Source organism: Gymnoscopelus microlampas, assembly GCF_963454915.1.
Source record: "Gymnoscopelus microlampas genome assembly, chromosome: 13".
Classification (NCBI taxonomy): domain Eukaryota; kingdom Metazoa; phylum Chordata; class Actinopteri; order Myctophiformes; family Myctophidae; genus Gymnoscopelus; species Gymnoscopelus microlampas.
Window position 1 is genome coordinate 15,135,811 of NC_139950.1, and position 23,792 is coordinate 15,159,602.

The 23,792-nt window shown below is 40.1% G+C and overlaps 1 protein-coding gene across 3 annotated transcripts in view; it reads right to left on the reverse strand.

The window, feature by feature from the left end:
• Positions 1-23,193, reverse strand: part of nfkb2 (nuclear factor of kappa light polypeptide gene enhancer in B-cells 2 (p49/p100)) — a 32,662-nt gene extending 9,469 nt beyond the window's left edge. Inside the window, exons 1-14 of one of the 3 annotated variants that reach the window (XM_084076636.1) lie at positions 23,069-23,193; positions 20,523-20,614; positions 11,187-11,229; positions 9,552-9,624; positions 7,888-7,928; positions 6,151-6,249; positions 5,816-5,967; positions 4,855-4,967; positions 3,468-3,623; positions 3,040-3,144; positions 2,320-2,408; positions 1,934-2,072; positions 965-1,090; positions 26-214 (exon numbers count right to left, since the gene is read on the reverse strand). In XM_084076636.1, coding sequence (XP_083932762.1) covers positions 26-214; positions 965-1,090; positions 1,934-2,072; positions 2,320-2,408; positions 3,040-3,144; positions 3,468-3,623; positions 4,855-4,967; positions 5,816-5,967; positions 6,151-6,249; positions 7,888-7,928; positions 9,552-9,624; positions 11,187-11,229; positions 20,523-20,539 — 1,342 coding nt within the window. In that variant the 5' untranslated portion in view covers positions 20,540-20,614; positions 23,069-23,193. Of the gene's footprint in view, positions 1-25; positions 215-964; positions 1,091-1,933; positions 2,073-2,319; positions 2,409-3,039; positions 3,145-3,467; positions 3,627-4,854; positions 4,968-5,815; positions 5,968-6,150; positions 6,250-7,887; positions 7,929-9,551; positions 9,625-11,186; positions 11,230-11,503; positions 11,955-20,522; positions 20,615-23,068 lie in introns of those variants that run through there. The other 2 variants (XM_084076635.1, XM_084076637.1) reach the window with 2 other exon arrangements.
• Between the last annotated feature and the right edge of the window lie 599 nt (positions 23,194-23,792).

A 23,792-nucleotide genomic window follows, 5' to 3' on the forward strand; every position in this document is an offset into this window, starting at 1 on the left:
GACGGAGGCCTATGACTAGTCTTACCTATTTGCAGCAGCTGTTGTTGTAAAGGTGAGCTGGTCTGTGAACTCTGCTGTTGGCTAAACTCTGTTGTGGTCTGTTGCTGTGGGGCGGAGCCTGACATCTGGGCCCCTCCCCCTCCTGTGTAGCCAGTAAATCCGCCCGAGTAGAAGCCTCCTCCTCCGTTCATCTGCTGGTTGAACTGGAAACCTGCTGGGGTAGACAACACACGCTGCTGTGACTAGGGATGCAACTATACACATTATTTTCTCAGCGATTATCCTATTGATTACTTTTTAGATTAATTGAATAAAAGAGAAGCATAATGCAAAAATATTTCTATTTGTTTGTTTTTTTTCTTTTCTTTTCTACAATTGTCTGACCAACCACTTAAGCCCTATTTTGAACTTTGTCGTACTGTACAACATTGTCACAGACGAATAGCGAAAATGGGCGATCTAAAAGCTTGGCTTGTGTGCGATGCGCTTTGAGCTTGTAGATCGGCTATTTTCTCAATTAAAAAAAAAATAAGAAAAAGAAGCAAAATTGCAATTTTCTTCACCTAAAGTAAATATTTGGGTTATTAAAAGTGGTTGTCGATTATTTTTATTTTTTTTAACGATTTGTTCGATTAACTGTTGCAACCCTGTTCAGTCTGCTTTTTATATCGTCTCTGTCGGGTGGAAACCTCATATGTCCAAAACTGTTACTTTTGAGGATTAAAATAAAATAGCAGAAGTAGATCTACAAGCTCAAAGCGCGTCGCTTCGGGCCACGTGTCTAGCTTGTGGATCTGTTACTTTTGATGCTTTTGTCCATGCAGTATGATCAAGTAGGGCGTTAATTTATTTATTTAAAAAAACAAAAAGTGTTAAAATATGGAGATCGAGATTTCTACCCAACAGCAACAAAAATGTGTGTGGAACTACTGAATGTGACCATTGCTCCTTCATCACTTCTTACCTCCTCCTCCCCCTACTCCTCCTTGTCCCCCTCCTCCAAAGGTCCCTCTCCCTCCTCCTCCTGATCCTCTCCATGGGTCGTAGTGGGGGAGTGGCTTCTGCTTCTTCCTCTGCACCTCCTCTTTATCTGACGGAGAAAGGGATGGGATGAAAGAGAGAGAAGAGAGGAGGATGACGACAGACAGACGTAGCGGTTTGAAGAGGGTGAAAAGTGAGAGTAGAGGGAGTGGGAATAAAGACAGAAACATGTATTTAAATTGTGAAATTTCCCCCAGTAATGTTTGCCTTTTTCTTGACTGTGTTGGTAACAAACATCCAGTGAGTGGGTGCAGGCACTGGCAGCCTAGTTCACACGTCTGAGGGGAAATATACACTCACACATTGTGGTTTCACAGCTTTCAAAACAGCCACAAACAGAAGCTCTGTATTATTGTGTGCCCAAACTCTGCCCTCATTCTGCAAGGATTCAGAATTGGTTCTGTTTTTAAAGACCTAATGAAATGAAGAAATGGAAGTTTTTCACACTTTTAGAGCATATCGTGGTCAGAGGACCTAACAATAGATGCCACAAAAAAAGGTTCCCATATAGCTAATCTTCCTCCACACGCACCTAATTTTCATTAGGGAGACACTCTTGAGCTGCTACGTTCTTTATCTAACTCAAGATGGCGGCTGGACGGTGCATTACTCGTTTTAAACTTAAAAAGCACATTTAAAACATTCAAATGTGTATCTGAAAACATTTGAGGTGAGAAATAGCTAATGCAGTAACATAAACGTGCCTCTCTCTCTCTCTCTCTCTGCCTTGTGCTACATGACGAGACACTAACAGCTGATCTGTGTGATTGGTTGAGGCAGAACACACCTCCGTTTCAGAGGAAAGCTTAGCAAAAAAGTTGGTAAAAACATTTCATGTCATTTCATTTCAAGTGTCTCCCCTGTAGGTGAACTGTTTGCAAATGTTCCATACCTTGAACCTGCGGTACGTAGGTGAACTGTTTTGGGTCACTGCTGTCCCCTGCCTTCTTCCTCTTCAGCTGCAGGAAGACGGTGACCGGCCGTTCAATCTCTGTACTGTGATAAGGAGGCGTCTTGAACACGATGGCATACTGATGAAGGAAGAAGGACAGGACGTCGTTTGTTGATGTTTACGAGGACTCGGAAGCTTTACGAACGGTTATTATAATAATCATAATTCATATTTTGCTTGTATTGCACTTTGGTGCGATCGTTTAAACATTAATTAAATAAACCCACTAGTACAGTATGTGTCAGGATCACACGCATGCACGCACACACGCACGTACTCACGCAGCGCGCACACACACACACACACACACACGCACACACACTCACCTGTTTGTGAACGTCGGTGGGTGAAAAGTCTCCAAAGGCCTCCCATCCCCCTTCCTCCTCTTCCTCATAAAAACGGATCTCTATATCATCTGGAACATGGCATACAGTACAGAAAATACATTACCCAGACCATCCATTATAGTGTGAGATCACTTAAATGTAAGTCATTTTCAAATCAGTTGTAGTAACTGATTATCATTTACACATAACAGATATAAGGGGGATTAATAATAATGTCAACCAAATGTATTCCAATACCGCTACTAATGCAATGCTGCTCCTATAACAAATATGTTCAAAATGCAAGCATGACCATTTAAACAGTTTCAGATTAAATAAACGACAAAACAGAAGCTTAAATGACAGGAACAACATCACTCTTTCACGTGTTGTGATCTTGTAGATCGTCTATTTTTGGTTAAAATGTTTGGTGTAGAGGGGAAAAAAAGCGTACCAATACAGAGGCAACTCAGGTCCTCAAGTATAGAGAGTTTAAATGGTTAAAACAATTTAACAACTTAGACCCTCTATACTTAGTAAAACGGACCCATATGTGCAACTGTACTTGGTGTGTTCTTTTTCAATCTACACCAAATCTCTTCCCCAAAAATAGCCAATCTAGGTTGTAGATCAGCTATTTTTGGCGAATGTTCCCACCAGAATAGGGCTGCAAGGGATCAAGTGGTTAAATTTCCCATTGTTTTCAGTTGATGTGCTCACCTTTCTGGACTTTGTCACAGAGCAGAAATATCTCGTCTCCTCCCAGCACAGAGCCACACGTCTTATCCATGCGAGAGATCTTCAGATTGGACGCATTGGGAGACTCTGGAGGAAAGAGAAAAAAATGCATTGAATTGGGATTTGATTTTGGACTGAGAGTGAGCGCTCCCCAGAGCTTTTATTTGAATGCAATGGTGGATTAAGATTAATTACATTGTTGAAATGAATTGATCAAATTGTTATAATCACATCATGTTGATCATAAGATATGATATAAATAAAATAATATAAAATAAAGTTAGTTGGTTATGTACTAGTGTTAGAGTAGAACTCTCGTAGATGGGGTTGGTTAAGTACTAGTAATAGTGTAGAACTCACTGCTGTCGTAGATGGGGTTGGTTATGTACTAGTAATAGAGTAGAACTCACTGCTATCGTAGATGGGGTTGGACACCACAGGTTTGAGGGCTCTGGTGTAACCGCCGTTGCTGTCCTGCAGGTACGCCGTGAACTTTAACCTCACTATGTTCAGGTCCATGATCTTCCCAAGCTCCTTAGCTTCTCTCACGAGAGCACTCTCCTCTGCTTCTGTTCAGGATCACACACGCACACACACACACACACACACACGCACAGACGCACACGCACACGCACACACACACACACACACACACACACACACACACACACAGTACATGTTTCATGAGATCATTGGACTTAAATGTAATCAGCGACTTGGTTTTATAGTGGATTCATGATGAGATGACAAACAGCACTGATTCTCAACATGGAGTCCGTGAAACCCCCTCAAAGACCCCATGTCAGCTAAATTATCGTTCGTCAGGAACCAGATGGACCGTAACGGGTCTGTATCTCAGAGAGTGTACAAATGGAACCAAATGGACCTGGCAATTTTACGATGTAGATCGGGGTAACAGATCAGGTACCTAATGCATATCGTCTCTGTCGGGGGGAAACCTCATATGTCCAAAACTGTTACCTTTCAGGATTCAAAAATAGCAGATCGAAAAGCTCAAAACGCATTGCTTCGCGCCACGCTTCGAGCTTATAAATCTGTGACGCTGTAGTATGATCAAGTTAATTTACGAAAAAACGTAAAGTTAAAATATGGAGATAAGATATTTCTGCAACAAAAAATAAAAAAATTGCTTACTGCATGTCATCAGTGTGAGACATTTCCTTGATAATAAATTAATTAATAAGAGTATTAACTAGAAAATGTGCTCCTCGGAGCACAAGTCTCCGCCAGCAGACTTGTGTTGGGAATGTTGGGAATGTTCTAATTCTTATGTTCTAATTCTTACAAAAAATAGAACATGTTACTGTGTCATAGTAACATGACACACTGTCTGTATAAGTGTCCTATCCGTCCTGTCTGTATAAGTGTCCTATCCGTCCTGTCTGTGTAAGTGTCCTATCCGTCCTGTCTGTGTAAGTGTCCTATCCGTCCTGTCTGTGTAAGTGTCCTATCCGTCCTGTCTGTGTAAGTGTCCTATCCGTCCTGTCTGTGTAAGTGTCCTATCCGTCTGTCGGAAAGGCAACATGTAACCACTAAATGTTAGCTTGGCTGATGGCACTGATGTCACTTCGGAACGCGCACCGCAGCGCTCCGAAGTGACACATCTATTTATAGGCCGCTATACGTCATGCGTCTCACTAGCCAATCAGAGCACACTCTTTCAACGTATTGTCACGTGTCACGTGAGGCTTGACCAATGTTAGCTTGGCCGAGGGGGGGGGGACGGAAAGTGAAAACATAGTGTCCTGGCGGAGACAATAAAGATTCTCATTGTACCTGTGAAATGGTAGTGCTGTCCTTTCTGTCTCCTCCTCTCCTCTTTCAGTCTTTTACTCAACACCTCCACCACTCCTTTCTTAGTCACATGGAGGATTCCCAGGTTGCTGAAGCTGTATGAGAGAAAAGAGAACAGAACTAAAGATTAGGGCTGCAACCATCCAGTATGTACTTATAATAGTGAAAATAGCGAACTACAAGTAGTCTACAAATCTACAAGCTCACAACACGTCGCAGTGCAACGCGTTGTGAGCTTGTAAATTTGATATTTTGACATTTCCGCCTATGACATGCCCAAAATATGGTATGGATGCTTCACGAGTTATTGATTATTCTTTATATTCTGTTGCTTTATATTGGTCATGGATACATAACTATATAGATATGATGGAATGGCTGTAGTGGAGAGGCAGAGAGAGGCTGTCTGGGAATCGAAAGGTTGCCGGTTTGACTCTCCGCTCACCCTGTCTACGTGTCCCTGAGCAAGACACTTTACCCCGAACAGCTCTATATACATTTTTGTTTCACGTAATAAATACTGAATGAAAATGAAATGAAGATTAAAAATCTATTCTCCCTCATGCCTGCTGACACAAGGATAACGTTTCTTTGTCAACACAACATAGGGAGTGACACGACCGGCCTGTCCTGTAAACCTAACAAAGACACCAAAAGTATGGCTAGTTTCACTATTTTATACAGATTCAGAGTCAGAAAGAAGTGACTGCCAAGCCTGGGTTTAACGTAACATTATGCAGTGGCTTAAGTCTGAGTGTGTGTGTGCGTGTGTGTGTATCATCTTGACAGATATAATACTATTTTCCAGAGGGATTTTCTAATTACTGTTTAAAAGATGTGTTCAGGCACAAACAAGCTAAATATCTTAAAAAACACCTATCAAAGGAAGGTAACAAAGCGCTTTAAGCGTGCGTGCACGATGTGTGAGTGGATGAATACTAACGATGCAGTGAGGTCGTTAGGGCCCACGTCCAGCGTGCAAGTGCCGTTGTCCGTGCACTGTCGTCCCACCAGGCTGTGAGCGTGCACACGAGGAGGGTCTGAGTGAGTCACCAGCTGCACCTCAACCCGCGCATGACCAACATAGTTATTCACCTGAGAGAAAGAGAGAGAGAGAGAGAGAGACATGACCAACATAGTACAGAGTGACAGAATGTTTAAAAACGTGCCACAATGCAACATCTTAAAGACGGCCAGCTTCCTGCGGAGTCACAGCGTGATAAAAGGAAGCATCCTGTGTCTAAAATAGCCGAGAGGCAGTCGTTCATGTTGACTGACCTTCACTGTGGGATAGGTCCTCCTGTTCTTCTCACTGGAGGCCCCAGGGAGCCCGCCATGGGAGGGGCCCTCACACTCGTACCGAAACCTGAACCCTCTCTGAACACACGCACACACGCGCACGCGCACACACACACACACACACACACACACACACACACACACACACACACACACACACACACACACACACACACACAGAGAGAGAACATGTTTCATGAGATCATTGGACTTAAATGTAACCAGTGACTTTGCTCGACACTTAAGCACCTTAACCTTTACCTAAATGTAGTTGTACTGTTGTTGTTGTTGAAATGTGCTATACTAATAAAATTGCCTTCCCTTGCCTATCTGTGGTTGCACTGCATCCCATTGCAAAATATAAGCAGTGTGGCCAGATTTCACAAGAGAAACAAGCAACCAGGTCTATGAAAACAAGCCCAATAAAAGCAACTCTCTCTCTCCAATATTTACAAGCAACTTTACCAAAAAACAAGCCCAAAGTTTCTTATAATAAATCGGACTTGGCAACTGTGAATATACTGATGATAAGTACATTTCAATATGTGAAATGTACTGGAAATTATAATCATAATATATACTTTCATAATACATTTTAGATCCATTATCTCATAATACATATATTTTGCCAGTTTCTATATTTGGAAACTTTTTGTCCAGATCCTCAAAATATGTCTCCTTTTCAAACCTTCAACCTAATCCAATATCCTTACTGTGGAGCATCTTTATTAGCAATCATCTTCAGGATATAAAACACACTTACTGGAAATGTCACTTCCTAGCCCCAGGACTTTCCAGCAGTCATGTGCTAACAACCAGTGATGGAAAATAACAAAGTAGGTGTGTTTTCAAAGAGTGCCACGCTAAGATCTGAATTATTTTTAAAAAATCGTGAAAATGAAATCTTTGAATATATAAATATTTTTTACAGCAAACAATTTTAACTCAAATTGAACCACTGATATAGAAACATACGTTTTTTCCAAAAAACTGTAAGGATTTAGAAGACATTTTTAGAATCCCCAGAAGCAAAGATTTGAGTTAAAAATGTAATCTACAAGCGTAAAAAGTTACGTAGTGACGCTTTAAGTAAAGTACTTCCTGCACCACTGCAAACAGTAGCAACCAAACCAAGACGGGACACACTTCAGAGTGCAACCTCTTCCTCTTGGAGAGCGAGGGGAAACCTGCACTGCATGCACCTGTTGACAGCTGTGGAATTTCTCCCCTGCTTCCTCCTCTGCTTAAAAGGTCATCTGATAAGTGTGACACAATGCACACATTGTACGCCCAGTGGATGTATGTAAATCCAACCGTTTTACTGTCAACAGCATAGGAGCATCTGCTTGTATCCGGTGACTTGATAAAAAAAATACCCAAGTCCACTTATTAAAACAGAACTTTGTTTTTGTTAATCTTCCTAATCTTCTGTTTGTCTTAACTCTTGTTTGCTCTGCTTTGTTTAGCTATTTATTTGCCTATAGCGCTGTTTTCCTTAAGTGTGGACCGCTGCGGCGGTACCGCAAGGGGGATACGAGGTGAGCTGAGGTGAAAAAACTACACAACTAAACAAATAAGGGTTACTGTCTCTCTGTTCAGATTTGTTACTGTGTAGAGGCAATACAAACAACTAAAAGGCACACCTTCCTTTTACAAAATAAATAAAGATAATAAAGGTATTCTAATGATTTGACTATTACAATTAGTTAGTCTTACCTGTTTGGGCTCCTCAATGATTTGAATATAAGGTCCATGAGCTGAAACGGGAACATATAATCTGGTTATTTAGATGACCACAATCCAAAGTTCAGTACAAATATTTACTTTAGAGTCAACATACAGAGTCAGGACATTTTTATCATCGACTACAATTGCAGATAGATTCCAAAATTCACTAATATTGGACATCTAGGATATTATGTGGATCTCGAGATCCACATGGTAAGAGTGTATGTAAAGTTTGGCACTGATCGGTCCAGCGGTTTGCAAGATTAGCTCCAGACAGACACACACAGACCCTCTCTTAGACAGCTACAAACCCACATCTAGATGCCCAGGCAAGTGCTCCCCTTGACCCATTAAGACAAGAGGCCGATTCTACAAATGTCTTCTAAATCCTTAGTTTTCTGAAAAACGTATGTTGTTATATCAGTGGTGCTCAAACTTTTTCATGTCAAGGACCCCCAAAATGATTTGGCCACCAACCCCCTTATCTCAAAATATTTTGTTCCAGGGTCCCCAAGAAGCAAAGATTTTTCTTTCCCTTTCCCGGATTTAATGGGTTAAGAACTAGTTCTATATTACAAGTTTCCTACAGGTGTTTATAAATGTGAAGAAGGAGAGGACACTGGAGCAGCTCAGACATTTAAGCCTTTTTCATTTTAAAGGTGCTGCTAGCAAGGGTGACTGACGTTTCAATGTCAACTACATCTATCTCAGAGTCATGACTCATGACTGTATAAACATTTGACACAGGTTTGCAAGGTTTTTTCCAGCACTGTCTGTGTAATATATTGCATTGTATAAATATTTCACCACACCTGCAGCAATAATATATTACCGTTCGTATTGACATCGGATTTCTTATTATTTGCTACCACTGTATTTCTGTACATTTGACTTGTATCTCTTAGTTTATGATATTGTGTTAACACAGAGAACAAACCTACCAAATGTAACTCCTTGTAAGTGCCGATTCTGACCACTGATTACCAATGTCTTGACCGATATTTTGTCCAAAATTACAAAAAAATATTTTAACCAATTTGGAAAACGTAGATTTAATTACATTTTTCAACAAAACAATAAAAGAAAACAGCCGATGTACAAGCTAGCAACGCATCATCGCAACCCGGCAGGTTGCGGGCTTGTGAGATCGGCTATTTTTTAAACTGTTTTGGAGAACGGCCAGACGCAGACCGTTAACTTATATCGGCTAAAGCAAGGGTCTTCAACGTTTTTCAGGCCAAGGACCCCGTAGCTGAGAGAGAGAGATGAAGCAGGGACCCCCTACTGCATACAAAATTGGATCAATGATTAAACATTTTCTTATATTTCATTTTGTTAGACATTATATTTTCTATTAACATGTTGGATTCGTTTAACCACTTCACCACCTTCAATAATTAGTCAACTTGACCTGCAACAAACCTGCTGTGAAAGCTGTGAGGCGAGATCGAGAGAGCTTATATGAGAGCTTATAGATTGTCTATTTTCTGTGATTGTTCCCCCGAGAATAGGGATACTAGGGTTCATGTTATTGGTGTAAAAAAACTCAGTAACTCTGAGGGCCCCTATGGGTCCCGGACCCCTGTTGAAGACCTCTGGGCTAAAGCGTCATATGGGTGTGGTTGTAGATGTGACGGTGAGTAAACTGGTACCTGTCTCAGGGATGTAGGGCTCTGTCTTTATGTCCACCGGCGGAATGTAATCACAGGTCATCAAATTCATCAGCTGTGAGCAAAGACACACACATTTACAATAACACAACATAACACAACATAACAAGATCATATCGTTGCTGTCGGGCAGAAACCTCTTATCTCCATATTCTAACTTTGGCTATTCTAACTCGCAAATTAACGCCCTACTTGATCATATTACAGCGCTGCGTCACATAAAAGTACCAAAAGTAGTATCATATCTACAAGCTCGAAGCGCGGCACAAAGCGACACGTTTTCAGCTCATAGATCTGCTACTTTTGCTATATTTATTTTTATTTGAATCCTGAAAAGTAACAGTTTTGGACATGGACAATATCATAACAATTATGATAGTTATGAGCCAAAGGTTGAGTCACTCTGTCTCCATGAGGTTGCCTCTCCTCTAAATATCTCTAATGACCACATTCAAAAATGTATACACTCTATATTTTCCACAGGTATGAGTGTGTGTATGTTTACTGAAATCATATAGTAGTATATAGGTATACTACTCATACTGTATACCTACATATTGTAGGTTAAAGCAACAGAAAGGCGATTATGGAATTATTCTCCATGTATTCTGTTGAAAAATGCAATGAAAATAAGAGCATTGTTCATATCTTGATATAGACTTTTTCATGCAATTCATATCTTTTATATTATAACAGAGTGCTTTTGACTGTATATAGAAATCTATATTGGCTATGGATGGCTGACATAACACTGCATGACATGACATAAACATGTCAAAAACAAGCTAATAACAACATAGCATAGCATAGCTTAGCATTGCAACCCTAACATGACAAATGCTGTGTTGAAACCGTACAGTAACATGTATTAATTAATCAATTCATGATCATTTACCATGTGTAACAACTACTAAGTATACAATTGTCCATTTGTTTACATTTACATCCTCTCAGGTCAATAAACACAGAGGATCTTTACTCTACAGGTGTGTTGATTTTAAAGTCTTTAAAGGTGGTGTGATGTGGTGGTGTGATCTTTTTTTGTGTGTCATCACATCCAATTTAACTTTTTTAAACCTGTGTTCTGTATGAGTTCTCTCTCCTGATTGGACTAAATTGGTATCCCAACGTGAACATTTATTTTGTGTTTACTAAAGAGCTGGAGAGACAGGGAGACCCCCTGTTACTGAACAAACACTCCATAGCAATGATTACTATCAGAATATAGGTCTATTTGACACTTATTTGAACAAAATATCACTGATGCCACCTTTAGATGTCTTCACTCAGCTGACAGCTGCTAAACTCCCGACCTTCACTTACATACACTACCAAGAATTCAGGAATACAACCCGCAACCCTGGCACTGTTAGTGCCTTGCCTAACACACAGACATGACATATCGTCTCTGTCGGGTGGAAACCTCATATGTCCAAAACTGTTGATTCTAAGGATTCAAATTCAAAAGTAGCTAAACTAGCAGATCTACAAGCTCAAAAAGAGCTTGTGGATCTGCTACTGTTGATACTTCTGTGTAAAAAGTAAAATAAAATGGAGATAAGAGGTTTCTGCCCGATACATATCACTGTGTAGAATAATAACGTAAAGCCAACTCACCTCATTCTCATACATGTTCATGTTGTACTGAGACTCACTCATCCTGGAAAACACACACAAAAACACACATTAATATCACACACACACACACACACACACACACACACACACACACACACACACACACACACACACACACACACACACACACACACACACACACACACACACACACACACACACACAGATGTACAAAGAACTTCACATTAGTGCCCCTGTCTATCAACACACTGCCAGCCTGTCACAGCCTGCTACTAACACACACACAACCCAACACAACACAACACAACCCAACACAACACAACACACAGACTCACACAGTCAGGCACACAGGAAGTTGTTGAGTGCGTTCACAGCAGTATCGTGTCCATCCTGTATCTGGTCCGGTGTTAAAATCCCTTCAGTTCACTTTGTCTTCCTGCTGTTCTGCCAACATCATGTACTTTCACTTTCATATCACTGCAGTCTGACCCTAAAAACCACTAGCTCTCTCTCTCTCTCTCTCTCTCTCTCTCTCTCTCTCTCTCTCTCTCTCTCTCTCTCTCTCTCTCTCTCTCTCTCTCTCTATACTGTCTTTTTTTCAGTCCCTTAATTATTACTCTTTCCTTTCCTCTCTCTGTCGCTCTTTCCCTCCGTCTGTCTGTGTGTCTGTCTGTCTCTTTCCGTGTAGCTATACTGTATCTCTTTCAATCCCTTATTACTCTTCGTTCCCTCTCTCTTGTCTCTCTTTCCCTGTCTGTCTGTCTGTATGTCTCTCTCTCTCTCACTCTGTGTGTGTGTGTGTACTATTCTCTCACCCCTCCTCCCTCCAGTCACTTCCAGGAAGTAGGGGGAAAAAGAGTGAGAGAAAAAAACGTGTGCAGCAGCGTAGAGAGGAAAGCCCCCAGAATCCCAGGGCTCAGCCGCTGCTCTGAGGCCAGCCAGAGAGAACATGAACACGCCCCACTGTGACACACACACACACACACACACACACGCGCGCGCGCGCGCGCGCTGCTCTCTGTTTCATCAGTCACAGTATGTTCCCACTTCACTGTTGTCTCAGGTTTGTGATTCAGTTTACTGAATTATGTAACAACTAATAAAAATAAACTGTCAGGGAAGCCACAATAAAAAATATTAGGGGGAAAAGTGCTTACACTACTTTGATAAACAAGGTTGTATCGTTAAATGAACGTATCAAAAACACAGTTGAGAAGCATTTTGCAAATATAAGCTGGAAGGAAGTAACAAATCACACATAAAAACAATGTAGGTAATTTAAGACAATAAAAATGAAACCAATGGTCTTAACCTCTTAAACCCACAATCTTGACCTCTTAAGCCCTACTGTATTTCAAAAGCAGCAATTCTACAAGCTCGTAGATCTGCTATTTTCGGCAAAGAGGTTTGGTGTAGAGGGGAAAAAGGGCAGACTAAGTACAGAGTGGTTTAGGTGGTTAAATGTCTGAAAATAGACATTAACATGAATCCAACGTGCACTGATGATAGTGCTGTCAATCAAGTCTATGAAGCTATCTATGAAATCTATGACAGTTTAGTTTAATCTGCAGCACAGTTTTATACAATATGTAGTGGGGGGGTCCCTGCTTCATCACTCTCTCAGAAATGTGCTGAAGACCCCTGACCTATATTGAAAATAGGGACCAAGCCAGGTTGAAAGGAGTTCAGTTTCACGGAACAAGCAAGACTGATCAAAACAAAAGCAGAACATTGAAATCGTCAGTATTTCGTCAGTAGTTCACTTCTCTATCCGTCATCTCTCTGTTCTTTCTACAGTAGGTGTTTTTTTTATGTGTCAAATCTACTCCTCATGACCCGGTACATACTGTAACATGAGAGAACACTTCAGGAAAACCCAGCTCATTCAGAAGGCAGAAGGTATAACTAATTTACTCAACTGCTGAACTTAAAAGTACACTTTTGAGGTACTGCGCTTCATACTTTACTTGAGCATTTCCAGTTTTTCAATCATTTATACTTCTACTCCACTACATCTCATGAGGAAGATATTGTACTTCTTATTCCAATACTTAGTTACTTTGTGGATTTAGATTATTAATACAAAACATTACCCACTGAAGCCCTAATTTATACTTCGGCTATTTGAAAATAGCTGATCTGGTATTTTCAAAACAATTTGGCACATTTATTTATTTGTATTTTTACTTTGAGTACATTTCGAAGCCAGAACTTTTATACTTTTTTACTCACATAGAATTTTAAATACAGGCCTTTTATTCTCATATTGTGATGCTGCTTCTTTTACTCAAGTAAGAAAAAATCAGAGTACTTTTTCCACCACTGAGAACTCTTCAGGAAAACCCAGCTCATTCAGATAAAGCCTAGTTTTTTCTTCAATCATTTGAATCCAGCTCCTGGTTTGAATTGAGGGCACTCCCTGAGGTGGCAGGGGGCTACCCCCGTCCCTGCCCCGTTCTGCCTTCCTGCCTACCTTTGCACCTTTCGTTCTGAACAACAAATCGTCGGGTAGAAACCTTGTATCTCCATATTTCATTCGTTTTTTCGTAAATTAATGTCCCGGTGAAAACGTTCTCTTCTGCACTATAACTGTATCTGTTATCTTTTGTTTTATGCATCCTGATGTCATTGTATAATTGCGTTTCCTTTGCTTGATGTTCTGTGTAAAGTGCACTGAATTGCCTTGTTGTTAAAATGTGCTTTACAAATAAAACTGCCGTGCCTTGCCAAGCTTAAGTTGTCAAAATAGGCAATCTACAAGCTTGTAGATTAAAAATGTATTTTTTTTTATAATAATAAAAAAAGGAACGGTTTTGGACATACAAGGTTTCCATGTGACAGCAACAAAATACCTGCACCAGTATCTGAACGACACAAACCACAGCCTACACTAGAGACACACATGCCTTGCTCTAGAGGGAGTGTGGTAACCTGGGGTTTTGACTTTACGATGACGTAGTGACATATAAGTCATCATGTATGGGAACTAGACTACTGTATAGATTTCTGTGAGCTGCATCTGGGTTGGGTTTCCTAGAAATAGCCTTCGATGCAATTGTTTCTTTTAAGGACTGGACTGCATGTGATGATGAAATGCGTTGTTAACTTAATTTAATTTTTTGGGGGTTTTTTTTGGTCGGCAATACCGTCGTCGTATTGCCCAAAAATAGTTTTGTCAGGGTTCATGTGGTTAAATCATTGTAGTTTTTTTGGTGTCACATTTTCATTGAGTTTAGTGAATAATAATAGATTGTGTGTTTTATTATTGTATATAGTGGATGATTGTGCAAAAATGGAAAAAAAAATGTTGTTGAGCCACTAGATGACATTTTACTATACCTTACTACAGTAGTTCTCAAAGTGGGGTTTAGGGACCCCCAGGGGTCCTTGAGAGGGTTCCAGGGGGTCCCCAGCTAAATGTGTTAATATAGGATCACAATCAGTTTAACCACTTTTAAAGCTTACGATGAGACACGATGTGAGTTTGTAGATCAGCTAATTTTCAAAGAAATCTTAAAAACAAATGGACACATTTTGAATACTTTTTAAACATTTTAACAACACAAATCTTGTATGGGGGTCCCTGGCACAAAATAGTTTTCAGATGTGGATCCGTGGCCAAATACATGAATGCCTTATTCTTCATGCAAAATCAATTACAATAGTGCCAAACCTCAAATAAAATATGTATGTGCCCAACATTTGTCAACAAATATATACATACATAGCCTAAACGATCTAATGCTTGTATGCATATTATAGACATGATGGAAATTCAACCGATTTGTATTTCTTTTCAGATGACGCATTTTGAGCCGAGTTATTAGATCCCTCGGTGTGTTTGCCACGCGGCCAGAGTTTTGCCTATTGGACTTTCATCATGCCAACTCCGATGTTGCGCTATTCATTTATAATATTATTGACTACATCACATGAATGCATGTCTTACCATCTGAGGATGGATACAGTATGGATGAAATCTAGCTGTGTCCAGAACAGATCCATTTCCCATTCCGACGTAGGACAGTGATATATTAATCCAAAAGACGAATTTCCCCTCAGTAATAATAAGCTCTGGGCCCGGACCCTCGGCTCCAATGTAGCCTGACAGCGCATCCCGGGTTCGAGTCCCGATTCCGACAGCATTTACTGTGTGTCACTCCCCATCTCTCTCTCCCTGTTTACTGTCTACCTACTGTACTATCAATAAAGGCATAAAAATACCAAAAATGTATTTAAAATAAATAAATCATGATAATAATCTCTGGTCCATCGGATTGCAGCGTTTCATTTCCAGTATGCCCTGCTGGATTATTTCCAGCATCATCTTTTACCTCGGTAAAGGTGAGCAATGTTCAGTAGAAAAGGCTTATATACAGTATAATATCCTTTCCATGTTTATTAGCCTATTATTTGGTGGTGGGGTTAAACTTCGTAAACTTCTTATTCTCATTACACATAAGAGCATTACGTTCAGCTGATCCATCATGCAATCGATGGACTTGCTTCCAGACAGAACAGATGTAGGCTACAAGTTGTCAAGGCGATGTGACGCCGAAGAGATCTGTATGTTTTTGACGAGAGACGGAGTTGAACTTCTTCAGCACGGTGAAGTTTAAGTTGGATATTTCGTGTTGCCGTTTATGGTGTGAAATGGGGTGTGGAACAATACAAATGAACTTCTCAGGAACGAGCTTGTGATTTTACGATCAGCTGGCAGCCGTTTGGATTCCTCATGACATACACCTGTGTGATCCGCACATTTCAGGGATTTACACACCCTTTCATCAATTGCATGTTAGTTTGTGCTAAGAGAAATTACGTTAAGTCTTTAGTCACTTTATTTACACATTATATACGACCAGCTTCAGGCCCACTGTCCTCAAAATCACATCATACCACTGGTCTGCACAACACTGTCTCCCTCTCAGCTTTCCTACAGTCTGTCTCTCCTACACTGTCTCCCTCTCAGCTACCCTACTGTCTGTCTCTCCTACACTGTCTCCCTCTCAGCTTCCCTACAGTCTGTCTCTCCTACACCCGTCTCCCTCTCAGCTTTACTGTCTGTCTCTCCTACACTGTCTCCAACTCAGCTTTCCTACTGTCTGTCTCTCCTACACTGTCTCCCTCTCATCTTCCCTACTGTCTCCTTACTCATTGAGACACAGATGTGTGTCCTTTTAAAGTTTGGATAGCACACTGGCAAAGTTGGCTACTATCTCCAACAGTCAACACTTTCACATAATTCTTCATGTTGAATCTACATAATCTATCCGTATAGCTAATAGCTATGAACTAAAGACAAACTCCACTCCACAACACTGTTGGCCTTTACATACCGCGTGCGTGTGTGACAAAATGGATGATACGAACAATGTGAACTACATGCCGGCGGATATTTCACATCCAAATAAAGATGTATGCCTCATTCATACAAGTTGATCCATATGCAAGGTGAAAAATCAACCTGGTTCCAAATAGGAATTACATCACTTTGTTCACATACTCTATGAATGTTCTTTGTGACACAAATAAAGTATATATTCTCGGGTGAATGAATTGCACAGGGGGAAAAAGGCCCTCAGTGTGTAAGGACCTTTATAGACCCATGCAGTGTCACAGGCATGCATTTTATTTTGGAGGATGGGTGGGAATTTGGGGTCTCACCCCCCTCTATAGTGCTGTAGTTCAAACTTTTTCAAGTCAAGGACCCCCCAATTGAAATATATTTGGCCACAGACCCCCATCTGAAAATGTTTTGCGTCAGGGCAGGGACCCTCCAGAAGAGATTTCTTTATATTTTTCTAATATTTTCAAAAATAATCAACACATAAATGGATAAAGTGGTTGAAATGAATGATTGTGATGCTATATGTTGTTGAGTGTATCTCAATCCCGTGCCCCATTATAACTAACCCTATCCCTAACCCTAATCCTAACCTCACACACTAACCTAACGTTTGTCGGACTATTGGGACGTCGGATGAAAGGGATGTCGGAATTATGAGCGGACCCCTCTCAATCCATGCCCGTATGTGTTTTCTTGTCTGCAACCATACATTCGTTAACCAATTTCAATCCCTATTTTGGGCATGTCATTATAGGCAAACCTTTTCAAACAAAGGTCTTCAAAAAGAGTTTTTTCTTTCCATTCCAGAAATGGAATAAATATAGAATTTGTCACATGCAGGTGTGGCTACTGTCTAGTGTTTCCTGTTTTCCTTAGTTACTGTTACCGGTTTTGTCTCACCTCCCTGTAATTAGCCGTTATCTCCACTTCTCAACCAGTGGTCCCCAGCTAAATGATGGAGAGTTGGTAACCAAATGGACCCTTATAGATCTTTAACTATTGAGAGTGTAAAATGAGACCAAATGGACCATTACGGGTCCATTTGGTTTCATTTAACACTCTCAAGAGTCACTTAATTAAAGAATTGTTATTTTGATCAACGTTTGCCTGTCTCTCTCCTACAGTATGGTACCAACATCAATACAGCATGGAGTTGTGGACAAAATCTTATCCAACAACAACAAAATATTTTACGTTTTGGGTCTGGGAGGCTAAATCTCATCAAATGGTGGTCCGTTGCTCAAATGCCGATTATGTAATGGACCTTGATATGAAAAGGTCCACTGCCCTCTATAGCCTATCCCTGCCTATGTTGATTCTCAGTTTAGTTCAGTCTAGTTAGCGCATGTCTATTTATACTCCCCTGTGTTTTCAGTTCCTTGCCAGTTTGTCGTTTAAATGTTGCCTGTGAGTTTCTGTTACCAGCATTAGTCCTTGATTCCTTATTTAGGGGGTCCTTGGGGGGGTTCCAGGGGGTCAGTTAAAGTCCAGCAAAAGTATTAACATAGCATCACAATAATTTTAGCCACTTCATCCATTTACATGTTGGCTATATAAAAAGGGCAAGATCAGAGATCAACAGAGATCTTGTACATCTGCTATTTTTGAAAATATTTGAAAAATAGTTTTGTTTTTTATTAAATAATTTAAACATTCTTCTGGGGGTCGCTGGCACAAAACATCTTCAGATCGGCAAAATAGGTATCAATTTGGCACAAAACATTTTGACAACCACTGATTTAGATCTCCTAGTGTTTCCCAGTGTCCTAGTGCCCTCCTTCACCCACGTGTTCCCTGAGGTCAGAGTCAGACTGCCTTTAGTGTTTTGACTTCGCCCTGTACCTGGACTTGGGGTTTTGCCTGCTCCTTCTTTTTTTGGTCGCCAATAAAGACTTAAATTAGACCTGTCCTGACTCTGCCCCATCCTGCACTCTCCTGACTCACAACGTGACAGAATTAACTCGAATTAATAGACAAGCATGATCTTTATTAATGAATGGCTGTCGGATAATGCAATGCGGTCAGGTTGGCATCAACCCCAAATGGACCCCAATGGAAACAAGCCATAGGCTTTCCTGGGTTTTAAATCCTCTTAGCTGACCTTGTATTGAACTGTACTTTCCTGTGCAAACTGCTAATAAAGTATTAAATCAATCAATCAAACCTTGGACCACAGTTAAAGTATTTAACTTCTATTTGGCTTCTTTCAAAACAGGCCTGAAATTCCATGTATCAGGAGACAACATACATAATAATGTACATAATAATGTTTTGTATTTGTTGATGACATCTATTATTGTGTTATTTTTATGCTATGTTGATTAATTGAATACATAGGACCACAATGGAAACACGTCCCCAGGACTTTTTTGTGTTATCATTTTAGCCTTGAGGTCTGACTGTGCCTTGTGCTGTTTACATTTCTGAGTAATAAAGTAATCAATCAATCAATCAATCAATCAATCAATCAATCAATCACACACTTCCATATTAACCACTTAAACCCTCTGTACTTAGTTGACCCGGGAGGTCCAGGGCTCTATACTAGGTCCGCTAGTATTTCCATCTATACCAACTCTCTTAAATAGGAGATGTACAAGCTTGTAGATCTGCTATATTTTGCCTAATTTTCACCACAGAATAGGGCCACTAAAGTTTTTTTTAATCATTTTTATCCCTCGATTTTGTAACCCTTTTTTCACCCGGTGCCAATTTGCTAAGTGATCCTGGGCACTACACTCCCCCCACCAGCCTAGGGAGGCCAGGGCCGAGCTCATGCCTCCTTCAATGCATGAGAGCCAACTGACCTTCTTGTCACCTGACAGGGGAGAGTTTCCCTGGTTGGACGTAGCGCGTGGAAGGAACACGTTATTCCAACCAGTTCCCTTCCCCTCCATCAGGCGCCCCGGCTGACCAGGGGGAGGCAGTATAGTGACCAGGATTACTACATGTTTTAGTGAGGGTATTAACTACCCTAGGAGACACGGGGAGAACATGCAAACTCCCCACAGAGTAGGCCCTTTCGCCAACCCCACCTAGGGTATGGGCGCTGGGGGCCACTAAAGTTGAAGTGCTTAAAGTTCAGAATGAATGCTTGACTTGTGACATCACGTGAAAGGGATCAGATGTTTTCATTGTAATACACACACTGGGGGCATTTAAAATGTGAAGATACGTCATGATAGGTCATGAGTACATTCTCAGAGAACATGAATAAAGTGAAGTCATTCCTATTCGGATTCGGAAAGGTCAGTACAATATTCTGATTGGCAGGTCTGTCTTGCCACTGAGCAAGGCAGCATCAAGCGGAGTTGCTTTGCTCTCCTGGCCACCCTCAGAGGTGTTAATGAGTGTGTGACTGTGTGGAGGAGGGTCAATACAGCTATTTCAGCTATATGTCCTTCAACCACAACACTGCGAGATTAAAAGTTCTTCTGATACAAAATTCCAACAAATTCAACATGACGTTGCTGTCGGGCAGAAACCTCTGATCTCCATACTCTAACTTTTTGTGTTTATTCATAAATGAACGCCCTACAGTACTTGATCATACTAGAGCGTCACACAAAAGCATCAAATGTAGCAGATCGACAGGCTCAAAACGTGTCGCTTGCAGATCTGCTACTTTTGATGCTTTTGTGTGACGCTGTAGTATGATTCAGTAGGGCGTTAATTTACGAAAAGTTAGAATATGGAGATAAGAGGTTTCTGCCCGACAGCAACGATCTGTTCTACCGGCTACTTTTAATCCTGTTCACCTGAAAGCCCAGGTGTTAATTAGACCCCAATAAAATCCCTAAACAAACATTCTGTGGAAACAGCGCAGGGACATTGACGCACGCGCGCGCACTCACATGCAAACACACACGCACTCACACGCACTCACACGCACGCACACGCACGCACGCACGCGCACACACGCACATACCCCATACGTGACGCACAAGTCTACTCTATAGGGGGGTTAAATGGCTTGGGGGAGGTATAAAGAGTAATTGTGGTACCTTAGAGCTCCAGCCATGATGGTCTGTAGTCAGACGACCATAGGTGATGATGATGATGATGATGATGATGATGACAAAGCAGTCTCAGCTTCCTGCAACATAAGGAAAAAATATTTCAAGTCGCAGCAGGTGTTTTTTTGTCTTGTTTTCTCCCTGGGGATGTCCAACCAGAATGACGTGTGTGCATGTATATGTGTGTGCATGTATATGTGTGTGCATGTGTGTCAGTCTATCTTTAAGTCTCTCTGCATGTGTGTACGTAATTGGTGAATGCATGCGCGCGTGTGTGTGTGTGTGTGTGTGTGTGTGTGTGTGTGTGTGTGTGTGTGTGTGTGTGTGTGTGTGTGTGTGTGTGTGTGTGTGTGTGTGTGTGTGTGTGTGTGTGTGTGTGTGTGTGTGCGTGTGTGTGTGGTTGGTAAGCCTGTGTGCGTGTGCCTGCTGTAGTTATTATCTATCTGTATATAGAAACAGACACATGGGAATTTCCAGTCTGTTGATGATCATTTGGGGACAATCCTTGATTTCCCCTTCGCCGTATAAACAAGCCACTATAGTGCCAAAGCATCACATGCTCCAATCAGCCCTCAGTCCAAACACACAGCATTTAATACACTGCTAACAAACTAGGGTTATGTGCATTTAACCCAAAATACATCACCACCATTTTTTATGAATTAAATGTAATATTGGCCAATCTGTATCGTAGAGTATGTTAATACAAGAGTATGTTTGGTCTCCCTGCTCTTCTATTGAGACATTTAGATCGTGTCAAAGGTCATGTCTCACCTAGACACAGGATCTGACAAAAACATTGTCCTGATGGTCCAGATTCAATTTAAAATCCAGGGTAGAAGAGGAAAGTTACATAGTGCTGCTTTAATTGTGTTCTTGTAGGTTAATTGAGAAGCAGGATTTTCATATATTTTCTTTTAAAGCTGCACTATGTAACTACTCCAGATTTGAACCCTGTTTCCTGCGCAAGTGCTGACATTTTTACCATTGAGCTATTAGAGCCTGTCTGCTTGCTCAGGGGATAAATTGAATCTTGACCATCAGGTCAAAATTCGTGTCAGATCCTGACACTTATTTTGATCTCTACCATACAGATTGCACAAAATACAAATGTATTTATAAAAAAAAGTTACATAGTGCCACTTTCATTTCTTATATCAATGAATCAACACAAAATAATTACAGTAGTTTTTTTATAATCAACTAAATCAATTAATCTGATTAACCACTTAAGCCCTGTATTATACTTAATGGTGGTGTACAGAAATAGTGAAAGATTAAGTCATATGGCCCAGCCCTGTAACAAACAATCAAACTTTAGACACATACAGTAGTAAGTCATAAGTCAGTCATTAGGCCTATACTACTCAGTAACTTTACTATTCTACGAGTACATTATTACATTGATCGGCATTATTAATATTATTGATTGATAAATCACAATGTTTATACAATTATACAATGTTTAATATATGGAAACATCTATTCATGTAGTATTGTAAAGCCTACTAGGGCTGGGTCATATGGACTAAATCAAATACCTCGATATTGATCTTGTGACTGATAATATCGTATTGTGATACATACATATATATATATATATATACATATATATATATATATATATATATATATATATATATATATATATATATATATATATATATATATATATATATAACTTTTTTTTCTTTTTTAATCAAAAATATTATAGATTGGCTATTTTAGCTATTTTGGAATATTTTTGAAAAGCTTACAGTAGGTTACGTGATTAAAACCAGGAAAAGACACATCACATTATTACAATATCCATTATTACAGTATCCAAAAGCGATATATACAATCTCATATCACTATTGATAGAATATTTATAGCCTATATTGCCCAGCCCATTACATATATTGTATATAATTATCTGGAATCTGAAATCGGAGTAACCCAAACTTTCCTGTTTCTCTTCTATTCTACAGTTGCTCAATCAGGGGAAAAACTAATTTAATAGACTATTAATTATTAAACAAAATTAATGACTGAAAAAAAAAGAAGATATTCCATTCTTGCATAGAATGCATAGGCCTACTAATTGGAATAATTAAAAAAAGTTGTGCAATATTGTTATAACGCCTATAACGTTACACTACAACAAGGCTATTGCACAACTAACACTATTGTTTAACTATAATGTCACACTGCATTAGGATGTTGCACAACTTGTTGCACTAATAATACGATGCAAAGGCATTGCATTGATCGTAGCGAAGCAGCTTAACCACAGCTTTTACTTTTAAAAGGACATTGTAGAGGTGATCATCACTATTATAGGCCTAGGCTACTTTGTTTTACCAATACAATGTTCCTTTCGATCTATTGGATAATCATGTTCAAAAGGCAGCGATGCATCTCTTTCGTTGCTAAATTGTTTTAACAAACGTCTCACTACAACACTTTCGCGATCAATAGCCTGTAACAGAAGTGTCCTTACAAACAGCAGAACAGCAGAGCAAATAAGTAACTCTAATAAATCAATATCTTACCTTATAGAAGCATGATGTGGACAATAATGTGTGTGTTTGTTGTTGCTGATCAGAGCACAGTGTACAGTGTTATGGTTATCGGTGTGTGTGTGTGTGTGTGTGTGTGTGTGTGTGTGTGTGTGTGTGTGTGTGTGTGTGTGTATGCGTGCGTGCGTGCATGCGTGTGTCTATGTGTGTGTGTGGAAAGCCCCGCTCTGTACAGGGGAATTCCGCTTACAGTGCTTAAGGTAGACTTTTGCCTTGAATGAGGTTTGTTGGGGGTTAACGCCCCGTCAAGGTTAATATGATGATATAGTCTGTGGTTATTATAGTAGTTCAATAAAATTAAAACTAACCCACTGAAATAAAAAAATAAAAACTTTAGAAAAATGAAAATCAAACAAATGTACAGAACATGTCTTCTTTACTTATAATATTTTTGTTTGTAAAAACAAGCATGGGGGGGTTCTAGGGGGTACCAGAGGGTCCCCATCAAAATGAGTTAATAGCGTCACAATTATTTGAACCACTTTAACCATATTTTATACTTTGACTATTCAAAAATTGCAGATCTACAAGCCCACACCGTGTCACACGTGTGCACTTTTTAAAATCTATATTTATTTATTTTTCAACACATTTTTTTTCTGGGGGTCCCTGGCACGAAATATTTTCAGATGGTGGTCCGCGGCAAAATGTAATGTCTATTAATTTGGGAATCCTTCACATGAAAAGGTTTGAAAAC